At 51.4% G+C, this 20675-nt stretch overlaps 2 protein-coding genes across 2 annotated transcripts; both read left to right on the top strand.

Annotated features, from left to right (window-relative positions):
• Window positions 1-11516: 11516 nt before the first annotated feature.
• On the top strand, window positions 11517-15131 carry SCGB1C1 (secretoglobin family 1C member 1). The gene is made up of 4 exons (XM_009185171.4): window positions 11517-11585; window positions 12120-12319; window positions 13974-14009; window positions 14949-15131. Exons 1-4 carry the CDS (start codon window positions 11531-11533, stop codon window positions 15129-15131), a joined length of 474 nt encoding a protein of 157 aa, XP_009183435.2. The 5' UTR covers window positions 11517-11530.
• On the top strand, window positions 15080-18340 carry ODF3 (outer dense fiber of sperm tails 3). Its single transcript, XM_003909297.5, has 7 exons — window positions 15080-15171; window positions 15424-15540; window positions 15678-15878; window positions 16316-16417; window positions 16758-16879; window positions 17678-17818; window positions 18251-18340. The coding sequence occupies exons 2-7, from the start codon at window positions 15432-15434 to the stop codon at window positions 18338-18340; spliced, it is 765 nt and encodes a 254-aa protein (XP_003909346.1). The 5' UTR covers window positions 15080-15171; window positions 15424-15431.
• Window positions 18341-20675: the final 2335 nt, after the last annotated feature.

Below are 20675 nucleotides of genomic sequence, written 5' to 3'. Positions count from 1 at the left end.
TTGTCTACTGTGCTTTTGCTTGTTACCTCCCCACTACTGAGCCTCAACTCTTCTTTCTTTAAGTTGAAGATAGCACTTACACTTCATTGAAAGCCACCTGCTGGGGATTTACTCATTTTTCCCTGAGTAGCTCCCATGTATCCGTAAGGTATGCATGTTTTTAAACTTGTCTACTTTTTTCTCATTTTAATCTGTCATTTGTTACAGAGGGTCCCATCTAAGAATTCCGTAAAGGTAGAGAGAAAATTTTTTTTCCTCCTCTATTACATGTTGGGCAGTTTTTCCTAAAGCTAAACAAGTCTCACCTTACAATCCAAAAATCACATTCATAAGTATTTTGACAGCTACTTTGCTATTATTTCCAACAAAAGCTACCATGCAATTATGTACAGAAGCCCTATTCATAACGACCAAAGGAAAAAAAGGAATCAAAAAGTCTTACAACAGATGACTGTGTGGGAACCCACTCAGACATCAAGAGTTGCCATAGGGGCTGGGCACGGTGGCTCATGCCTGTAATCCCAGCGCTTTGGGAGGCCGAGGCAGGTGGATCGCAAGGTCAGGAGATTGAGACCATACTGGCTAACGTGGTGAAACCTCGTCTCTACTAAAAAAAAATACCGCCGGGCGTGGTGGCTCAAGCCTGTAATCCCAGCACTTTGGGAGGCCGAGACGGGCGGATCACGAGGTCAGGAGATCGAGACCATCCTGGCTAACACGGTGAAACCCCGTCTCTACTAAAAAATACAAAAAACTAGCCGGGCGCGGTGGCGGGCGCCTGTAGTCCCAACTACTCGGGAGGCTGAGGCAGGAGAATGGCGTGAACCTGGGAGGCGGAGCTTGCAGTGAGCTGAGATCCGGCCACTGCACTCCAGCCTGGGTGGCAGAGCGAGACTCCGTCTCAAAAAAATAAAAAATAAAATAAAATACAAAAAAATTAGCCGGGTGTGGTGGTGAGCACCTGTAGTCCCAGCTACTCAGGAGGCTGAGGCAGGAGAATGGCATAAACCTGGGAGGCGGAACCTGCAGTGAGCCAAGATCGTGCCACTGCACTCCAGCCTGGGCAACAGAGCAAGACTCTGTCTCAAAAAAAAAAAAAAGAGTTGTTATAAAGATTATTTAAATGAAAACATTTGAGATACTGAAGATAAAGAAAGAAATCTTACCAGAACTTACTTTGTCTGATTAGAGCAGAGCTCCCAGAAAATACAGCTGCCATTAACCCCATCCAAGGAGTTTTTTTCAAATTCAGCTGCCAGGAAGACAGCCTACTCATTCCCATTAGCACTGATAAATGAAAATGAAATCCTAAGCTCCCAACTGACTGAACTGACCCACTCTTGGCTGAGGAGATCCCAGAGTGACTTTCAAAACTGAGTTCTCGGATTTACAGAGGATCCCATCTTAGAATTCCGTAAAGGTAGAGAGAAAATTATTTTTCCTCCCCTATTACAAGTTGGGCAGGATGGGATGACAGGGGTCAGATACACCTCGTTATACCCCCTCCTTTGCTAACCACGATGAGGCTTTCTTCCCTAAGGATTTAACAGAAACAAGCCTTTCAAAAGACTCCACCACTGATTTCAACCAACTGCCTGAAGCTGCCTCCCCTCTCTTGCCTGATAAGAGACCACCCATGATGGAGAGGTTCTGGACAGCGTACAGAGGATGCACAGAGCGAGTTTTCATATCCTCTGCTTCACCTTTTAATGTCAGAGGGCTGAACACTCCACCCTGGGATCACGCTAACACTGCCGTTTTTTTGTACATTGGACCCATGAAGGAGCAAGAAACTCAATTGCACATGCATGCATTTCTCCTTTCAGAAATACGCATGACTCCTAGAGCTTATTAAGTATGTGTATTTGGCCACGCCACTCGTATAAATTACTGTTTCCTTTACCTCTCCCTTGAAACAGTCAGTCTCTTTCTCTTGTTTCATCCAAATCATACATTTAAAAAAAAAGGTGGGGTTATCATGGATGTTTATATTGATTCCTGGGATCAGGCAAATACACCTTTCCTTGTCATTCCTTCAAAAGTTATGTCAACACAGAAATTGCACCAAATGTTCAGAGCTTTATTCAGGATTACCAGAAACTGGAGGCAACCAACATGTCCTTCAGTAAGGAATTGATAAATAAATTCTGGTACTCCACAGACAATGGAATATCATTCAGTGAGAAAATAAATGAGCCATCTAATCATGAAAGGCACACAGGGACCCAAAATGCATACCACTAAGTGAAAGAAGCCAAAAGGCTACATACTGTATGATTCCAATTACATGACATTTTGGAAAAGGAAAATTACAAAGATAGTAAAACAATCCAATGGTTGACAGGGGTTGGGGAGGAAAGGATGGATGGGCAGAGAGCCCTGGCTGTTTAGGGCAGTGAGACCACTGTGTGCGATTTCACCCACAACGGTGGGACCCCATGACAGCATGCAGATGCCCACACCCATTAACAAGACCAAAAAGGTATTAATTACATCAACTATGAACTTTCTCATAATGAAATAAATCATGTTTTTTAAAAAGTGGACAGTTTTGTTCAGTTACTGGGTCTACTTTCTGAAATGGGGACAGTGGAGCGCTTCCATGGTTGTGAGGATAAAACAGCTTAGAGAATGTAATAACTAAAATAGGTGCCAGTAAACATTAAGTAAAACCATTTTATTCTCATTAAAAGCATTGCTTAAGTATATTTATATTTAAAATTGAGAAAGGAGTGCAAACACGCTAACATCATTCTCCTCTAGCTCCACTCAGAAGTCAGGGACTGCACAGCCCGGCTGCACCTGCTTAAACACAACCACCTTTTTTCAGCCGCCATTAAAAATATTTCAGCAGGAGGATTGATCTTAGACTCAACCTGTGTTTTCTCCTGGAAAAACAAAGGTTTTATGAAACAAACAAAGCCTTTTCTCCGCCCTCAATCAGTAACACTCAGACATCTGTGATGTCTGCTGTAAGTGCCACTCAGGTTCTCCTCTGAAATCTCAGAATGGGAAAATAGAGACTGTAGATTCTTTTGTGAAAGGGGAGAATCAGAACTAATGTCGAAGGCCACGCCCCATTCCTAAACACTTCTCTTTACAACTCCACAGGTTTAGTTACTTTAATAATATGGGCCTATTTTAAAGTGCATTTATTAATTCTAGCATGAATTGTCTAAATTCATTCTGGATCCTGAGCCGACATCCACCAATGCTGGGTGTGCACCTGTGTGAGTCACCAGCCCCGATGAGTTCCCAGGTTATTGCATTTATAAAATGAAGGTTAGGCTTGCTCCAATTTTTTTTTAAACCATTTTTAATAGTAAAACTTTTTGTTGTTACATAAAAAATGTACAAGAAAAACTCCAACATTACCAATGATAATCATTTTATTAATACAAACATTTTGTGAGCTCAATTTATGACTTAATTATAAAGAAATAAGCAACATGAGGTGCCATTATACAATATGGTAACTATACTTTCCTACTTTGTTAATATGTTATTGATAACTTTGATGTATACAGAAAAAGTAGTTTCAAAGAATAATAATTTAAAAATAATATCTTGACTTTATAATTTCAGGGACTTTAAAAAAATTCCTGCAACTGCTTTTTAAAGTTGTTCTTCTAGAACAGTTTTCTATGTCTTACAGCTTAAATAACTACAAAGAGCTAACTCTTTCACATTCTGTATTATAAATATGTAAGTCAAAACGATCAAAAATCATAAAAACACATGCATGAACAAATGGGTCTTTGGCTCACATTTAATTGCATCTGCCAATGCACACAGGTTATAGCAGAATTTTATGTGTAATTTTACGAGTGGATTGCTGTCAAAATAAATTGTCTACCATCTCTATTCAGTGGTATATTTGTCAAATGGTAAACATATTCATAGAGATAGTGGGAGAATTTATTTCAATGCTTACAAGAAGACAGGTTGGTTGGGACACTTTAATTGTTTCATTAATGCTACATTTTATAATGCCTTTATATGGGCAAGGTATTTAAATGTATTATAATAACTTTTAAATGCTCAGTGTTACAGATGGAATTACTAGAGAAAGTACTAACTGATACTTTCTTTGTGTGCTTCTAGGCACAAGGAAATAATAAAGCAGCCCCTTTCCCCCTTTCCCATCTATTTCCCTCAGCTGAGCTAAAGCTTTTGCAGATTAGGCCTCTCTGTAACACACACACACACACACACACACATATGCATATGGCTTTTATGGTTTTAAAGCGAGCAGTGCTATAGAATTTTGCCTGGATAACTCTCACCTAGGTATTTCTGTGAGATCTAGAATCATCTAAGGGTTACTTGTTGGACTAGCAATGGGAAACAAAATGAGATGCCAGGAGATATTCCCAGAACAGTAGCATTCCCAATGGGCTAGGCCCTAGTCACATGCAATTCCCAGATGTGGTTGGTGTGGCCAAGGTTCCAGCATGTGACGGCTGCCTTTCCCTGGCACTTAGCCAGAGGAGCATCCCTCCCCAGTGCCAGCGTGGCCTTCACCCCTTCAGAGTAAAGGCCAGCAGCTGGCAGTCACAGGACAAGTAGTGAGACAGGGAAGGTGAGGGAGCATGAAGTGCCACCATACCCGGCCCAGGCTCAAAGAATATGACGAGAACCTCCGTGAATTGGAATCTTCCATATCTTCACACATGTCAGTTTCGCTAGGGGATATAATTTGACTTATAAAAGAAAGAAATATGGCCTCTTTGTATCTAAATATTGTAGAAGACTTAATGATTGTAACCTGGATTTTGGTACCCTGATATGCTATTAACTCAATATTCATCACAAATGTATTGATAATTTTAGAAGAACAGAAGAGATCTCATCATATTTAATGTGGTGTATCAATTCACAGATGTACAAGCACTCCAGAAAAAGAAGCATAAAAAAAATCTGTCTTAGAATGCAGCAACATGAAAACTATTTTAACTAGAATTTAAATACAACATTTTAGGATATGAAGCCATCAACTCATTTTGAAAACTACTGGCTCAGATGACCTCAGCGACAGGAAAACCCCTACCAGATCACGAATCTAATAATGAGATAATTTTCGTGTCTGCCCCGAGAGTCTGGTCTGGAGTGGTGCAGTTTTTACACAAGAGGAAATAACGCGTCCCAGACTGGAGAACGCTTCACGGGCCACCATTCTGGGCAGTGCTTCAGTGTGGAGTTTTAGCAGTGAGTATTCAGGAAACAGTGGAATAATTTCACTTTTTATAAAAAGATTATCTTGTCTATTTTCCTTTAAAATACGCAGCAGAAGTTTACTATTATACAACTAAATTATGGGTTCTCTAATTGCCCACTTATTCTACCTTTACTAACATGTGGTTTATTTCACTTTGATGCTTTTAAAGACAAGCATGTGCTGTGTGAGGGTTAGAACATGAGCTTCTCATAAACAAGGAGGTTTGAGATGGCAGTGCTTCCCCAAAATGTGCAGTACCCCAGGGAACAATGCTTTGAACCCTTAACACTTCTGAAATGGCTGGACATCTCTGTAATGAGCTGTGCTTACCCAATTGTTCCATTTATTCTTTTTTTTTTGAGACGGAGTCTCGCCTTGTCGCCTGGCTGCAGTGTAGTGGGCGCATCTCGCTCACTGCAAGTCTTCGGGCCCGAGCGATGCTTATTCTTCCTGTTTCAGCCTCCCGGGAGAAGTTGGGACTACAGGCGCTCGCCACCTCGCCTCTGCTAGTTTTGTATTTTAGTAGAGACGGGTTTCACCGTGTTCTCGCCAGGATGGTCTCTGGGACCTCTCCTGACTCGGATCCGCCTGCCTCTGCCTCCCAAAGTGCTGGGATTACAGGTTTGAGCCACTGCCCGCTCCATTTATTCTTATACATTTATACTCACTCTTGAGCTAGCCATGTGGTCTACCAAAGGAATAAGATATATGTTGTTGTTGGTTTGGTTTTATTTTATTTTTATTTCAATAGTTTTGGGGAACAGGTGGTTTTGGTTAAATGCTAAAGTTCTTTCATTGATGGCTTCCTGAGATTCTGTCCACCCATAGCCCAAGCAGAGTACAATGTACCCTGGCATGTGTGTAGGGTTTCTATCCTCACCTCCTCTCACCTTTTCCCCCTAAGTCCCCTAAAGCTCCACTTATCATTCTTAGGCCTGAATCATCATCATAGCTTATGTCCCACTTATGTAAGTAAGAACATACGTGGAGGTAAGCTAGGTCAGCAGAGGGCTCCAGGGACTGGTGGGGCAGGACAGGACATAAAGAGGGTTTAGAGCCAGTTACCCGGGAGAGGGTGGACCCATTTTGCCAAGCACCTAACCCAAAAAGTTGTAACCATTACCCTTTAACCTCCCTAACCTTAACTCCTAAACCTTAACCCTAACCTTTAACACCTTTACCATAACCCCAACCGTAACTCCCCAACCATAACCCTAAAACACTATGCTAAAAACCCTAATCCCTAACACTAAACCCTAATCATAACCCTAAACACATCCCCAACCCTAACCCTAACCTCCTAACCACAATCCCAACCCTAGCCCCAAGCTCTAACCTTTAACCCTAACCCCCTACCCCCCAGCCTTTTCTTACCTTTACATCTGTCCAGATTCTCCAGTAGAAGCAGAGACGCTTGGTTCCCCAGGTATGCACCACTGCATCTGGCACAGGACTCCGGGGACAGTCCCCAAATAAGCACCTGAATGCTCACAGGGTAGCCATGCAGGAAGCCCAGTGTATTCTCACCTCCAGAACCAGGGCCTGTGGTCTGCATCAGCTGATCAGGGCTGAAGTGAGCTGTGGCACCCAAGGTCTTCATGGAAGACCAAGGCCATGTTGTGCCTCCTATCACAGAGCAAGACGCAGGCAGCCTTCAAAGTCAGGGGCCCTTCCCGATGACACCCAAGCACAAAGTACTAGGATCACACAATGAGGCTGCACATTATTCTGTTTAAATCCCCACCAGCCACTGAGAAATGGTGATAGAGGGACCCTCGTGGTTGCCCTGTGGTATAATGCAGTTCTGGAGTTCATAATGACTGCAAGCCATTTACAAGAAACTCAAGCTGAAACGCTACTTGTTTCCAACTTCTGTTTGCAGGAGATTTAGCAATTTACTCCAAAACAGGCAGCCACAGAGCACACTGTTTCCCTCTGAAGTCGCTCTGAGGGCCTCAGATCAGTCCTAGAACTGGAAGATTATGGACAAGAACTGAGATGTTGATGGGGCACTGGATACTTGCTGGACACCAACCCCTCTCACCTAACCTTATAGACCAACCTCCCACTCACCTAACCCACAGACCAACCTCCTCTCACCTAACCCACAGACCAACCCTCACCTAACCCACAGACCAACCCTCCTCTCACCTAACCTTACAGACCAACCTCCTCTCACCTAACCTTACAGACCAACCTCCTCACCTAACCTTACAGACCAACCTCCTCTCACCTAGCCTTTACAGACCTCCCAACCTCCCTTCACCCAACCCAGACCAACCTCCTCTCACCCAACCTTACAGACCAACCTCCTCTCACCTAACCTTACAGACCAACCCTCACCCAACTGGACAGACGGCCCAGACCTCACCTGCCTGAACTGTAGACATTTTAACACACACAGCTCTCAACAGCAGGACTACAGACACAAAACTCAAGGTAAAGGATTGTCTCAACTCCTTGGTGTCTCAACTAATCCAAAACACTGCCTAGCACAGATGCACCATCAACCTTATTCACTAAATAAACCTCTGTATATTTTATTCATCTTTGATTGTGGAAATGATATAATGAACAAAAAGATGTTTTATAAATTGGACTAAAGACCTTTGAGAGGTGTCTTCACAGGATCCTATCTGCGGGACCCCAAATCTGCCAACACAGAGAAGCCACTGCGAACACGCAGGGCAGAGCCAGACAAACCATCTCTCTCAGCCTCAAAGTGGCCTGGCAGTCACAGGAACGGCCATGGGGTCTGGCTCTGTACGAGGAAGTCAGGCCTTGGTTTGAGGCACCCACTGCACCACAAAACCAAGTTCTGCCTAACGAAGAAAAACAGCCCACTCACCTTCCTAATATCCCAGGTGGTAATCTAAGAGCAATATCTGCTTGACACCCCTCCTGCTCCACCCTCCACATCCAAGCCATCACCAAGGCCCTGGCAATCCTACCTCCTAAATGTCTCTCAAATCCACTTTCCTTCTGAGTCCGGGCCACACCAGCATGACCCTGCATGTGTAGCAGCCTCCCAGGATCTAAAATGCACCCAGTCACAGGCTCTGTGAAAAGAAAATCTTGGGGCCCCAATGACACAAGCTAAAGGAAAAGCCAAGCTGGGAACTGCTCAGGGCAAACCCAAGCCTGGCCTCTATTCTCCAAATCACCTATCATCTCCTCACTAAGAAGGTGCACATCCCATCACTTCCCTTGGGAGAGGCTAACCAGAAACTCAGAACAACGCAACATTTGTCTCTCACCTGGCCTGTGACCTTGAAGCCCCTCCCTGCTTCCAGCTGTCCCACCTTCTGGATGGAAGCAAAGGTACTTCTGACATGTATTGACTGATGTCTCATGTCTCCCTAAAAACTGCTGTGCCCTGACCACCTTGGGCACTTTGTCGTCAGGATCTCCTGAGGCTGTCACGGGGTGCACGTCCTCAGCCTTGGCAAAATCAACCTCTAAATCACCTGAAACCATCTCAGATAGTCAGGGTTCACAGCCCCCTAACCCTCCCAGGAGCTCCCTCGTGGCACCCCAGGTCCCAAGTGCTGTTGCGCCAAGACTCACCTGAGCAACTCGACTTTCCTTACAGTCTCATGAACCTTTCAGTTGCTAAAGCTGTTTAGCCTGTGAAAGGAAAAAAAATGAATCTGAGGGGCCCAAAATCACAATCTAAAGGAAAAAGCTGGGAACTGCTTAGGGCAAAACCTGCCTCCCCTTGTATTCAAAGCTACCCCTCTGCCTCACTGAGATAAGTGCATATCTGATGGCGTCCTTTGGGGAGGCTATTCAGAACCCAAAAGAATACAACAGTTTGTCTCTCACCTACCTGTGACCTGGAAGCCCCTCCCTGCTTCACTTGTCCCACCTTTCCGGACGGAACCAACGCTCATCTACATATATTGATGTCTCCCTGTCCCTAAATGTATAAAACCAAGCAGTCCCCAATTTGGGCACATGTCAAAGACTCTCCTGAGGCTGTGTCACAGCGCAAGGCCTCAACCTTCGCGAAATAAACTTCTTCCAAATTGACTGGAGATCACCACACCGGCTCCATAAGTCCATGTATGTGGACGTCCCCGGGGTAGTGCCCCTCCCACCTGAGCTCACCCCCGCCTCCTGCCAGAAGAAATTCCCCACAGCTACTTGGTCCACACATGCCGGCCCTACAGGAACCGCTGTTATCCACAGGCACATGGCGTGTACCACAGGTGTGTGAGAACCAGGCTCCTCCTCCTAATTCCCCCGCCAGTTAATAAATAAAGGTCGCATAAGTTGAGAAATTTGGTTAACCCTAACCTTAACCCTAACCACAACCCCAAACCCTAATCCAAACCTAACTGGCAACTCCAACCCAACTCCAACCCCAACCCCAACCCTTTGAATCCCTTTAAATCCTAACTCTACTTGTTCCTAAACTGACCAACTTGAACGAACTCCGATTCTTGACCTAGACTCGAATTTCTTGACTCCTGACTCCTGACCTGGATCAGGACTCCTGACTCTGACCTGATCTCTGACTCTGACTCCTGACTCGACTCAACTCTGACTCCTGACCTCTAATCAACACTGACTCCGAATCCTGGAATACATGAACTCCTAACCCAACTCAACTCCGAATCCCTAACTCTAACTCCGAATCCTAACTAGAACCCTAACTCCGGAACTCAACCCGAACTTGAACTCAATCCATAACTCTAACCCGAATCCCTAACTCAATCCCACCTTAATCTGACCAAATCCAATCTGATCCTGAACTTGAACTCTGAAATTTAACCCTGATCCTGAACTCCGAACTCCCTGACTCCTGACCCTAACCCTGACTCCTACTCCTGACCTCTGACCTGGCCTCTAACTCCTGACCTCCCACCCTTTAACTCCTGACTCCTAACCTTGTGAACCCTAACCTCACTCCCTAGCCCTACCCTAACCTCCTACCTCTGACTCCTGACTCCTGACCTTACCCTCAACCTCCTGACCCTGACTCTTACCTCACCTTGTCTCACCCTGACCTTACCCCAACCCTAACCCTGACTCCTGACTCTACCTCAACCCCACCCTAATTCCTGACCCAACCCGACCCTGACCTGACCTGAACCTGACCCGACCCGACCCTGACCCGAACCCGACCCGATCCTGAACCCTAATCCAAACCCTAAACCCTAACCCAGCCCTACTGTATCCCTAACTCCTAACCAGTGCTGAGCCCTAACCCTTAACCCCTTACCATAACCATAACCCTCATCCTAACCCTTACCCTAGCCTTATTTCCATCCCGCATACTGTGTCCACGATGGAATTTTATTTCATCGTTTGGAGTAGGTGTAAATCTCTGCCCACTTAGGAGTCCTTCACTGTAACAAGGACCTTGGTCTTCCAGAGACCCTAAACGCGAGTGGCCCGGGATCCTGGGGACGCCATCAGCCACCAGGTGGCAGCAGGGGCCCTTTGTATTTGGACCGTGTGGCTCAGCCAGAGGACTGGACTGGGAAACCCCTACTCATGGCCTCTCTTGGGGTGGTTTTGTTAGGTGACTCCAGGTGTCCCAACCTCCTGTGTCCATTGTAATATGGCCTGGGACTATCTCCCCAGGGCCTTCGACCTCTCCTTGCTGTCCTGGCTACTGATGTACCTCCAGCCTCTCCCATTCCTCACTTCCTGCTCAGACCTGGCCCCGGCATGGCCAGCTCTATGTCTCTCGGACCCTCTCAGGCCACCTTCTCTCTTCTAGGCACTTACCGGCTGCTCCTCACCCCACAGATCCATTGTAGTCCCTGTGGCAGTCTCACGGCAGTGTCCACTGGTGCAGCCTGCACCCCCTTCCCCCAGTCAGCCACCCTCATCTGAGTACTGAGGAGGTCCCTGCCTGATTAGAGACCTCCAGATGCAAACCCTGATCACACAGCACAGTGATAAGAGGAGGGATTCCTACCTCAAAAGAAAGGCATGGGACCAAGCCCAGATCCCACCACCCTCGGCCTCAAGGGCAGGCATGACTAGAGGCCCTTGGTGACCAGGACCCGCTGCCTTCTTCACCGACCGGCTGGCATGGCCTCCCTCACCAGCGTTCCCTCCTAACACACCTGTTCTCTCTGACACACCCTAAAGCCACTTGCCAACCACCTGTCACACAGCCATCCCATGCCTGTTGCTGCTTGGCACCCACTGGGAGACAGGGATGTGAATAAACCTCATCTGAGCTGGCTGCCAGATCCTAATGGGCAGGTCCGGTCCGCCCTGTGGGAGAGGTGCTGCCCGGTGAGGCATAAAATCCCGGGATTCTGGCTGGAGGCAGCTCCTGAGATTGCTGGCATGAAGGGGAGCCGTGCCCTCCTGCTGGTGGCCCTCACCCTGTTCTGCATCTGCCGTGAGTCTGTGCCACTGGGGTTTCCAGAACATTCAGGGGCAGGGGGGTTGGGGGTACCCGAGAAGGTAAAATCCTGGCATTAGGCCCCCGCAGTGAACATTCCACCTGCACCTGTCACAGAAGTGGGTAAGGACCCTGCAGAACCCGTGCCCACCCAACTCCACCCCAACCGAAGACAAAGCCCAGCTGACCCTACCCCAGCCCCATCCAGCCTGACCTGGCCCTTCAAGCCCCTGGTCAGACCAGCTTCTCATCAGGGGAAATTCCCCCACACCAGGGGCTTAACTTTCCTTCCCTGGTGATCCCAGGGAATGCTGAGTGGAAACTGGAGCAGCTAAGATTAAGGGGGATGTGAAGGGGTCTTCGGGCAAGGTGGAGTTGGGGGTGTTGTGGAGGAAGCCCTGGGGAGGAGGGGTGGGCATTGAAGGGGAAGGTCTGGAGACCATGGAGGTTGGAGCCCCGGGGCAGGTCCGGGGCTGTGGTTGCACCGGAGTCACCCTGTCCTGTCTTGGCATCATCTCGCTCGTGATGCAGGGCTGGCCACAGGGGAGGACTGCAATGAGTTTTTCATGGACTTCCTGCAAACACTACTGGTGGGGACCCCAGAGGAGCTCTATGAGGGGCCCCTGGGCAAGTACAATGTCAACGAAGATGCCAAGGCAGCAATGACTGAACTCAAGTCCTGCATAGACGGCCTGCAGCCAATGCACAAGGCAGAGCTGATCAAGTTGCTGGTATGAGGGCAGGGGGGGCACACCGTTTTCTAAAGACCTGCAGCCTTACCAAGATCACCCAACACAGCACCCCCACAGCCTACCACCTACAGACATCACACCACCCACAGACATTGAACCCGCATCAGCCAGCTCAGGTGGGCACCCCAGACCTCCTGTCCACAGAGCGGCCCCCAGACTCCATAGACCTGCTCCTCCCCAGTCTGTGGGCTACTCCTCCACGCACACATGTGAACATACACAGAGATCCAAACACAGGTGCAGACATGCAATGCACACTGTGTGCACACATGTATAAACACATTCACACACGCATGCTCACACTGGGATACGCACACACATACATGTGTGTACACCATCATGCATGCACACACACCACTCAGCTGCTGGGAGGAGATGGACAGCAATATGCCAGATCCCCCCACAGAGGGCCTTGCTTGCCTGATGGAGCTGTGGCTCTCCACTTATTGATCACAGCCCTCTTAGTCCTCGTGTGTCTGCCTTCCAGGTGCATGTGCTGGGCAGTCAGGACGGTGCCTAAGTGGACCTCAGACATGGCTCAGCCATAGGACCTGCCACACAAGCAGCCATGGACACGCCGCCCACTACCACCTCCCCACATGGAAATTTACCCTCAAACCGTGTAATCAATAAAGCCTTCCGCAGCTCAGGCTCTGGTTCCTCTCTCTCCCCCCACAGACGGACACACAAATGGGGACATTGAGAACATACTCAGGGACACAGCCACACACACAGACCCACAGACAGAGGGTCCTACTCAAGGAGCACATGTGTGAAGGTCCTCTACAGAGGGGCACACAGGGTCCACACAGGAGCAGGCACACCACAGGCAAGACCCAAAATGGAAATCCAGGCAGACGCCATGTAGGCAGGGGGACAGAGCACAGAGCCAGACAGCACCATGTGGACAGAGGGCGTCCAGAGGGAGACGGGCGGCAGAGGCAGCAGTATGAGGTGGGAGAGACAGGGAGCCCCAGAAAGAGGAAGTGTCCAGGACTGGGTGGACACAGACCCCATGTCGCCCATGGGCTAGGTCAGGGCGGAGGTTGCTCAGCATCTGAAAGCTGGTGTCGTAAGACAATAGCTGTGTGCAAAAAACAGTCACACAGGCAGCCCAGGTCCAGCGGGTTTGAGAACAATCTCTCTTCCCAAAGTCGTCCAAGGAAAGAGTCTGCCTAGAAGACACTGGGAGGGGCTCAAGCCCCAAGACGACCCCGGACAAGGCCAAGAGAAAAAAAGGTACACCCGTGTCCAAGGGGGATGGGAGCCACAGGTGAGCAGCCTCTGAGGAGGTCAGCCAGGGCAGCAGCAGCGCCCACAATGACTCACGCCCACCACAACCAGCACAGACCCTAATCCTGACCCTGGATCCCAGGCTCTCCCACAGCCAGAACCTTCCAGCACCTCAGTTTCCCAATCTATGGTCTCTTCTGGGGGCACAGCTGAGTGGAACTGACACATCCTTGGCCACCCTGGGTGCTGAGCCCTGAAACTTCCCTGCCCTGGCCCCTCTCTGCACACCTCTGTCCTGTCTGAGCCTGGCCAGGAGGCCATGCAGTGCTGTCTGGCTCTGTGCTCTGTCCACCTGCCTAGATGGTCTCTGCCTGGATTTCCATTTGGCTGACGGCCCTAGGAGGGGGCCCTGGAGGACTTGGTTACAGGGGACCTGGTGAGGGGACCCAGTGAGGGGGACTTCATGAGGGGATGCCTGGCTGAGGGGACCTGGTGAGAGAAACATGGTGAGGGGGCCTGGTGAGGGGTGGTCTGGTGAGGGAACTTAGGGGAACCTGGTGAGGGGACATGGGGGGCCTTGGTGAGGGGATGTGGCGAGGAGTACCTGGTGAGGGGACGTGGCCAAGGAAACATGGCGAGGAGGACTTGGTGAGGGGACGTGGTGAGGGGAACCTGGTGAGGGGAGATGGCCAAGGAAACATGGAGGGACTTGATGGAGTGGAGGGGGGGGGGGGAATGGAACGGAATGGTGAGGGAGGGGAATGGAATGGGGATGGAAGGAAGGAAATGGATGGAAGGAGGAGGGGACGGAGGGGGGGGGAAACAGGGACGTGTGGAATGGAACGGAGGGGAACGGGGGAATGGAATGGACGTGGTGGAATCTGGGAACCTGGAGTGGAACGGGGAACGGCAGGGAACGGGTGGAGGGGGGGAACAGGGGGGGAATGGACGGGAGGATGGACATGAAACATGAAGGAATGGGGGGGAATGGACAGGAACAGGGGAACCTGGTGAGGGGACGTGGTGAGGGGAACCTGGTGAGGGGAGATGGCCAAGGAAACATGGCGAGGAGGACTTGGTGAGGGGACCTGGCGAGGAGTACCTGGTGAGGGGACGTGGTGGTGGGAGGCCTGGTGAGGGGAACCTGGTCAGGGGGACTTATAGGGGTGTCCTGTTGGCGGAACCGGGTGAGGGGACCTGGTGGTGAGATCCGGTGAGGGGATCAAAGGCAGGGGCCATTGTCTTGGTCACACAGACAGAATCTGGAACCCGTCATCCCACAGAGCCACATTCTAGAGTTTAGACTGGGGGCCTCTCCCCAGTTCTGTAAGCCCCTGAAGAGAGAAGGCCTTTTCTCTCCATGCTCCTTTTGCAGGAACCCCCTGGCACCAAGGCCAGGGGGCACAGGACGGTCTCTGAGGAGGATGGGTCCATAGGCTGCTCTGAGTGCTGTCCCTGCGCCGAAGAAGTTATAGTTCCCTCCTGGGGGGCCCCCTCCCTGCCCCTCAGCACAGCCTCAATCAAGAAGTTCCCCGTCTTTGATCACCACTCTAAGTAGGAGAAACCCGCCCAGGGCTCCCTTAGAGCTGAAAACGGTGGTGAGTTGAGGGCCAGCATGGACGGTAGCTCTGGGATACAGTTAAGCTGGTGAGGAGCTCACAGTCCCATGCAGCAAGCGCCTACCATCCCTTACTCCCGGCTCCCAGCTGGAGATCCCCACTGAGGACGCTGTGGCAGGTTCAGCAGGTCTACCCCTCAGTGTCAGCAAGAGCAGGGACGGGGGCATCAGGGGCCGGCCTGGGACAGGGTCGGGCCTCCCAGCACCTGGTAAGCCTCTCACTTATGGACAGAGCTGGCCATGACGGAGGAGGTATGGATGGGCACCTGGAGGCCCCATCGCCCCCGGGGACCCATCATGGCCCTCTACAGCAGCCCTGGACCCAAGTACCTGATTCCACCAACAACTGGTAAGAGCCTGAGAGCCTGGGAGGGTCAGGAGCCAGGTGGGCAGGTGGGGGGGCCGGGAAGGGCCTGGGGCTCGATCCCTGACTCCCCGCGGGGAGAAGGGCAGGTCCAGGCTGCTCAGGGCCCACTGTGTCCACAGGCTTCATGAAGCACACGCCCACCAAGCTCCGTGCGCCAGCCTACAGCTTCCGCGGGGCCCCCATGCTCCTGGCAGAGAACTGCTCCCCAGGACCCCGTTATAATGTAAACCCCAAGATACTGAGGACTGGCAAGGACCTTGGCCCTGCCTACTCCATCCTGGGGCGCTACCACAGCAAGACTCTGCTGACCCCCGGCCCAGGTTAGTGACCCTGTCTCAGGCTCCTGCCCTGCGCAGCCCCGGGCCTGCCCCTCCCTGCTGGGTGCCCCTAACCTCATGGCAGCAAGGGTGTGAGAGAGCTCAGCCGTCCTGGCTCCTCCTGTCCCATCTTTCTCTCTTGAAGGGCCACCATCACACCTGGGCAGAGAAGACTCTGGCCCTAGAACCCAGCTTCGACCTGGACCTTTCTCTGCCAGGCCAACGTCACACCCCACTCTCCCTGCTCAAAAATGGCCCTTGTCTCCCCAGCCCCGAAGTCAGTATTTCCATCCTGGACACCCCCTGACCAGACTTGGTCACCACCTGTGTTGGAGCCCAGAGGCCCTATGCCTGGAATGTTGGGGAGTCCTCCTCGAGCCCCCAAACTGGGCTGCATACCCACCTGCTTGTCCCAGCAACCCCCTTGGCTCCTTGTCCAGGTGACTACTTTCCAGAGAAATCCACCAAGTACGTGTTCGACTCAGCGCCCAGCCACTCCATCTCCGCCCGAACAAAGACGTTCCGAGTGGACAGCACCCCAGGTCTGCAGCAGCCCCAACCATCCTCAGCCAAATGGACCTGTGGATCCTGGGTGGGGTGGGTGAGATGGGGCAGCCTGACGGCTGATCTCCAGAGTTGGGGGAACCTAGGGAAGGAGCGGTGGGCCCTGTTCCGGCCTGAGGCTCCACGTCCAGAGTTGGGGGGAACCCAGGGAAGGAGCTGTGGGCCATGTTCCGGCCTGAGGCTCCAGTCCAGAGTTGGGGGAGCCCCAGGGAAGCGGTGGGCCCTGTTCCGGCCTGAGGCTCCCGTCCAGAGTTGGGGGAGCCCCAGAGAGGGAGCGGTGGGCCCTGTTCCACCCTGAGGCTCCCGTCCACCCTGCAGGCCCCGCTGCGTACATGCTGCCCATGGTGATGGGGCCCAACACTGTCGGCAAGGTCTCCCAGCCCTCCTTTTCCATCAAGGGCCGCAGCAAGCTGGGCAGCTTCAGTGACGACCTACACAAGGCAAGGGTCACCCCAGCTGAGAACGGAGAATCACCCCCAGTCATCTGAACCCTCCCCCAGAACCCAGGACCCACCAGCTCGGCCCTGCCTTGCCAATGCCCCTCAGCCCTCTCAGCCCTTCATCCTCTGGGTGCCTGCCATATGCTGGGGTCATGCTGCAGTGCTGAGGAGGGGCAGGCAATAGGCCAGAAGGGAGAGGCCCAGGCCCCAGCTTGGACAGTGCTGAGGACAACAGATGGGGTTTATGAAGCACTGCCTGGAGAGAGAGAGGCAATCTTAGACAGGATGGCATGGAAAGAAGGGGAGGAGGAAAAAATAAACCATGAGCTGTTTGCGGGAGGAGGGTCCTGGCTTCAGAAACAGCCAGTGCGAAGGCCCTGGGTGGCACATGCCTGAGAGCTTGAGGGGCCTGAGATGGGAAAGCAGCATCGTGGCACCCAGCAGCCCTTGTCCACGTTGGTTTTGCCAGCCCCAGGCCCTCAGGTCCAGCGGGGCAGCGGCAGCCTCTCTCACACAGGCTCAGGGATGTTCCCAGGACTGGCACACACGGGGGAGGTCATTGCCAGCGTGAGGCTGAAATGGAGGAAGCAACCCCCGCATGAGAAGGTGCCCCACAAGCAGGGGGGTGTGGTCTCCACAGTGTGACAGAAGACAGAAGGGGACCCTGATGCACGGGCACCAACTTGTAGCTGACCCTGTTGACCTGGCCTGAGACCCTCTGTCCAAGTTTGCTCCCTGTCCTCTAGGGCCATGCGCCCTGGGTAGGCCGAGTTTGTCTGAGCCTCCTTTACCTCTCAGACCCCAGGTCCCGCAGCCTACCACCAGACTGACGTGCAGGTGACCAAGTTCAAGGCTCCGCAGTACACCATGGCTGCCCGTGTAGAGCCCCCAGGGGACAAGACCCTCAAGCCAGGACCAGGCGCCCACAGCCCTGAGAAGGTCCAGGAAGAGCACAGCTCAGAGGGGTCAGGGTGGGGTCGGGGGCCTGACCCAGAGGAACGTGTAGGAAAGAGCAGGGGAGGGGGGTTGGGACACAGACAAGGGAAACAGCATTGGGCTATGGAAGGACACAGCCAAGAGGGGGTGGAGGGGTGGGTGGGGAGGGGCGGCACCTGCACCCTGAGGACCCTGTATACTTCCAGCACTAGCCCCACAGGTAACCCTTCAGGGACAGGAGGCAGAGGCCTTGCCCTTTTCCCTAGACACCGTGACAGCTACTACTGCTGAGTCCTCTGTGTTCAAACTGGGAGCACAGCTGCTGGCCACCTTGGCCCCAGGTTCCAGAAGGACAGCAGCCCAGCCCCAGCCAGGGCAGAGACCTGCAGGTGGGGGCAGGGGTGCTGGCTCTTATCATAGCCCCTCCTCTCCCAGGTGACCCTGACCAAGCCCTGCGCCCCAGTTGTCACCTTTGGCATCAAACACTCTGACTACATGGTTCCCCTGGTGGTTGATGTGGAGTAGCTCCATCACGCCCAGCGTCTGCACAAGAGATCCACCAGGCCACAGAGCTCGAGGCTGTCTTCACCAGCTGGGCTGGGCCAGCCTGGCCCTGCAGGGCAGAGCACGCTTGTTTGGGCAACTGTAACCAGTTACTTTTTTCCTATGCTATTTTAACATATGTTAATCTTGTTTTCTGCTGTGCCGAAATTATTTAATAAATCACATTGCATTAATGAGGTTTGTCTTGGTGAAAAGATCAGGCTTTTCCAGAAAGGAGTCCCATGCGCTGTCAGCTCACATGGGTCCCATCCTGGCTTCTAGGGCCCAGGGTCAGCTTGGAGAGATGGGAGGGCCCAGGGTCTGTGTGGGGAGAGATGGGAGCGCCTGAGTGCCTCGGACACCCTGCTCCACACTGTCCCTCCTGATGCTTTCTGCCTTGAACCCAAAGATACTGCAGCCTGTGGGTCTCCTGAATAATGAGGCAAAAGTGATGCCACCAGGCTTCTGAGGCCAGGCATACAACATGCCAAGGAAACAGCTTCTGCCTGGACACCAGAGCCCACCCTACCCCCACCCTTCTGCCACGTGTCCATGTTTGCTCCAGCACCGGCCATCATGTTGTGAGGAAGCCCAACCATGGTGAGACTGAATGCTTCGTCTCAGGCACTCAGCCCGGCCACAGGCACTCAGGCCGGCCAGGCCCTCCACTCACCAGCACTGACCTCTGGACCTGTGAGTGACCCTTCAAGTGAAGGCAGCCGCAGGACCACATCTCCCAGTGAGGCCTCGACATTATAGAGCAAAGACGGCCAACCCTGAGGCAGTGCCCCGTCTCCAATTCAATGAGACACGATAAATCATTGCTATTTTAAGTGAAGCTTTAGGGTGACCTGTTACACATCAGTGGGTAATACAGGGAGTGCAAGGAATACATGGACAGGGAAGGTGGGGTGTCCGCTGAGCCTGAAGAGGGGGATCTCCAGAGGCTGTCCAGGAGTCCAAGGCCAAGCCTCAAGAAGTGGAGGCTGGATTTCAACTCAGCCTTTCAGGGAGGTCATTTTAGTACAGGTGACCTTGACAGACACACTGGTAGGACCATCACCTGCACCTGTATAAAGCACAATACAGCTGCTGACCCTCACTTAGCTGTGATCATGCCAGGCTGTGGATTCGAAGAACTTTATGTTTACTTTTTTTTTTTTTTTTTTGGAGACGGAGTCTCACTCTGTCACCCAGGCTGGAGTGCAATGGCGCAATCTCAGCTCACTGCAGCTCACTGCAACCTCCGTCTTCCAGGTTCAAGTGATTCTCCTGCCTCAGCCTCCTGAGTAGCTGGGACAACAGGCACGTGCCACCACACCCGGCTAATTTTCCTATTTCTAGTAGAGACGGGGTTTCACTATGTTGGTCAGGCTGGTCTCGAACTCCTGACCTTGTGATTCACCCACCTTGACCTCCCAAAGTGTTGAGATCACAGGCATGAGCCACTGCGCCCGGCCTCCTCCCTTATTCCCTAAGTGGTGATGCTATCAGGAACCCCATCTGCGTTTCAGGAACTTGGGCAGGGAAAGGTAACACAGCAGGAAGTGGGTGAGTGTGGGGCAAAGGAAGAGAGATCAGATTGCTACTGTGTCTACGTAGAAAAGGAAGACAAAAGAAACTCCATTTTGATCTGTACAAAGAAAAATTGTTCTGCTTTGAGATGCTATTAATCTGTAACATTAGCCCCAATCCTGTGCTCACAGAAACATGTGCTGTATGGAATCAAGGTTTAAGGGATTTAGGGCTGTGCAGGATGCACGCTTGGTAACAGTCATCACCATTCTCCATTCTCTATTAACCAGGGACACAGTGCACTGCGGAAAGCCGCAGGCACCTCCGCCCGAGAGAGCCTGGGTATTGTCCAAGGATTCCCCCAACTGAGACAGCCTGAGATATGGCCTCCTGGCAAGGGAAGGCCTTACTGTCCCCCAGCCCAACACCCGTACAGGGTCTGTGCTGAGGAGGATTCGTAAAAGAGCAAGGCCTGTTTCCCACATGTCCCTGGGAACAGAATGTCTCGGTGTAAAGCCAACTATTCGTTTATTCTAAGATAGAAAACTGCCCTGTGGCTAGAGGCGAAATATGCCAGTGGTGATACTGCCCTGTTACTCTTTGCTACACTAAGATGCTTGGGTAAAGAGAAACCTAAATCTAGCCTACATGCACATCCGGGCACAGTACCTGAACTTATTCATGATGCATATTCCTTTACTCACATGTTTTCCTGCTGACCTTCTCCCCACCATCACTCTGTTCACCCTGTTCTCCTGCCTCACTCTCCTTGCCGAGATAGTGAAAATAGTAATCAATAAAC

The sequence above is a fragment of the Papio anubis genome, unplaced genomic scaffold (assembly GCF_008728515.1).
Source record: "Papio anubis isolate 15944 unplaced genomic scaffold, Panubis1.0 scaffold376, whole genome shotgun sequence".
In the NCBI taxonomy this organism is placed as follows: Eukaryota; Metazoa; Chordata; class Mammalia; order Primates; family Cercopithecidae; genus Papio; species Papio anubis.
This window is presented reverse-complemented; position numbering and strand designations above follow the sequence as displayed.

Excerpts from the sequence above, each read along its gene's own strand:
- ODF3 (XM_003909297.5), top strand. The coding sequence starts at position 15,432 with ATGACGGAGGAGGTATGGATGGGCACCTGGAGGCCCCATCGCCCCCGG. Across the intron at positions 16,418-16,757 it reads CCGAGTGGACAGCACCCCAG|GCCCCGCTGCGTACATGCTG; the intron begins GTCTGCAGCAGC and ends TCCACCCTGCAG. Across the intron at positions 17,819-18,250 it reads GCGCCCACAGCCCTGAGAAG|GTGACCCTGACCAAGCCCTG; the intron begins GTCCAGGAAGAG and ends CTCCTCTCCCAG.
- SCGB1C1 (XM_009185171.4), top strand. The coding sequence starts at position 11,531 with ATGAAGGGGAGCCGTGCCCTCCTGCTGGTGGCCCTCACCCTGTTCTGC. Across the intron at positions 11,586-12,119 it reads CACCCTGTTCTGCATCTGCC|GGCTGGCCACAGGGGAGGAC; the intron begins GTGAGTCTGTGC and ends CTCGTGATGCAG. Across the intron at positions 12,320-13,973 it reads CAGAGCTGATCAAGTTGCTG|GAGGGGGCCCTGGAGGACTT; the intron begins GTATGAGGGCAG and ends TGACGGCCCTAG.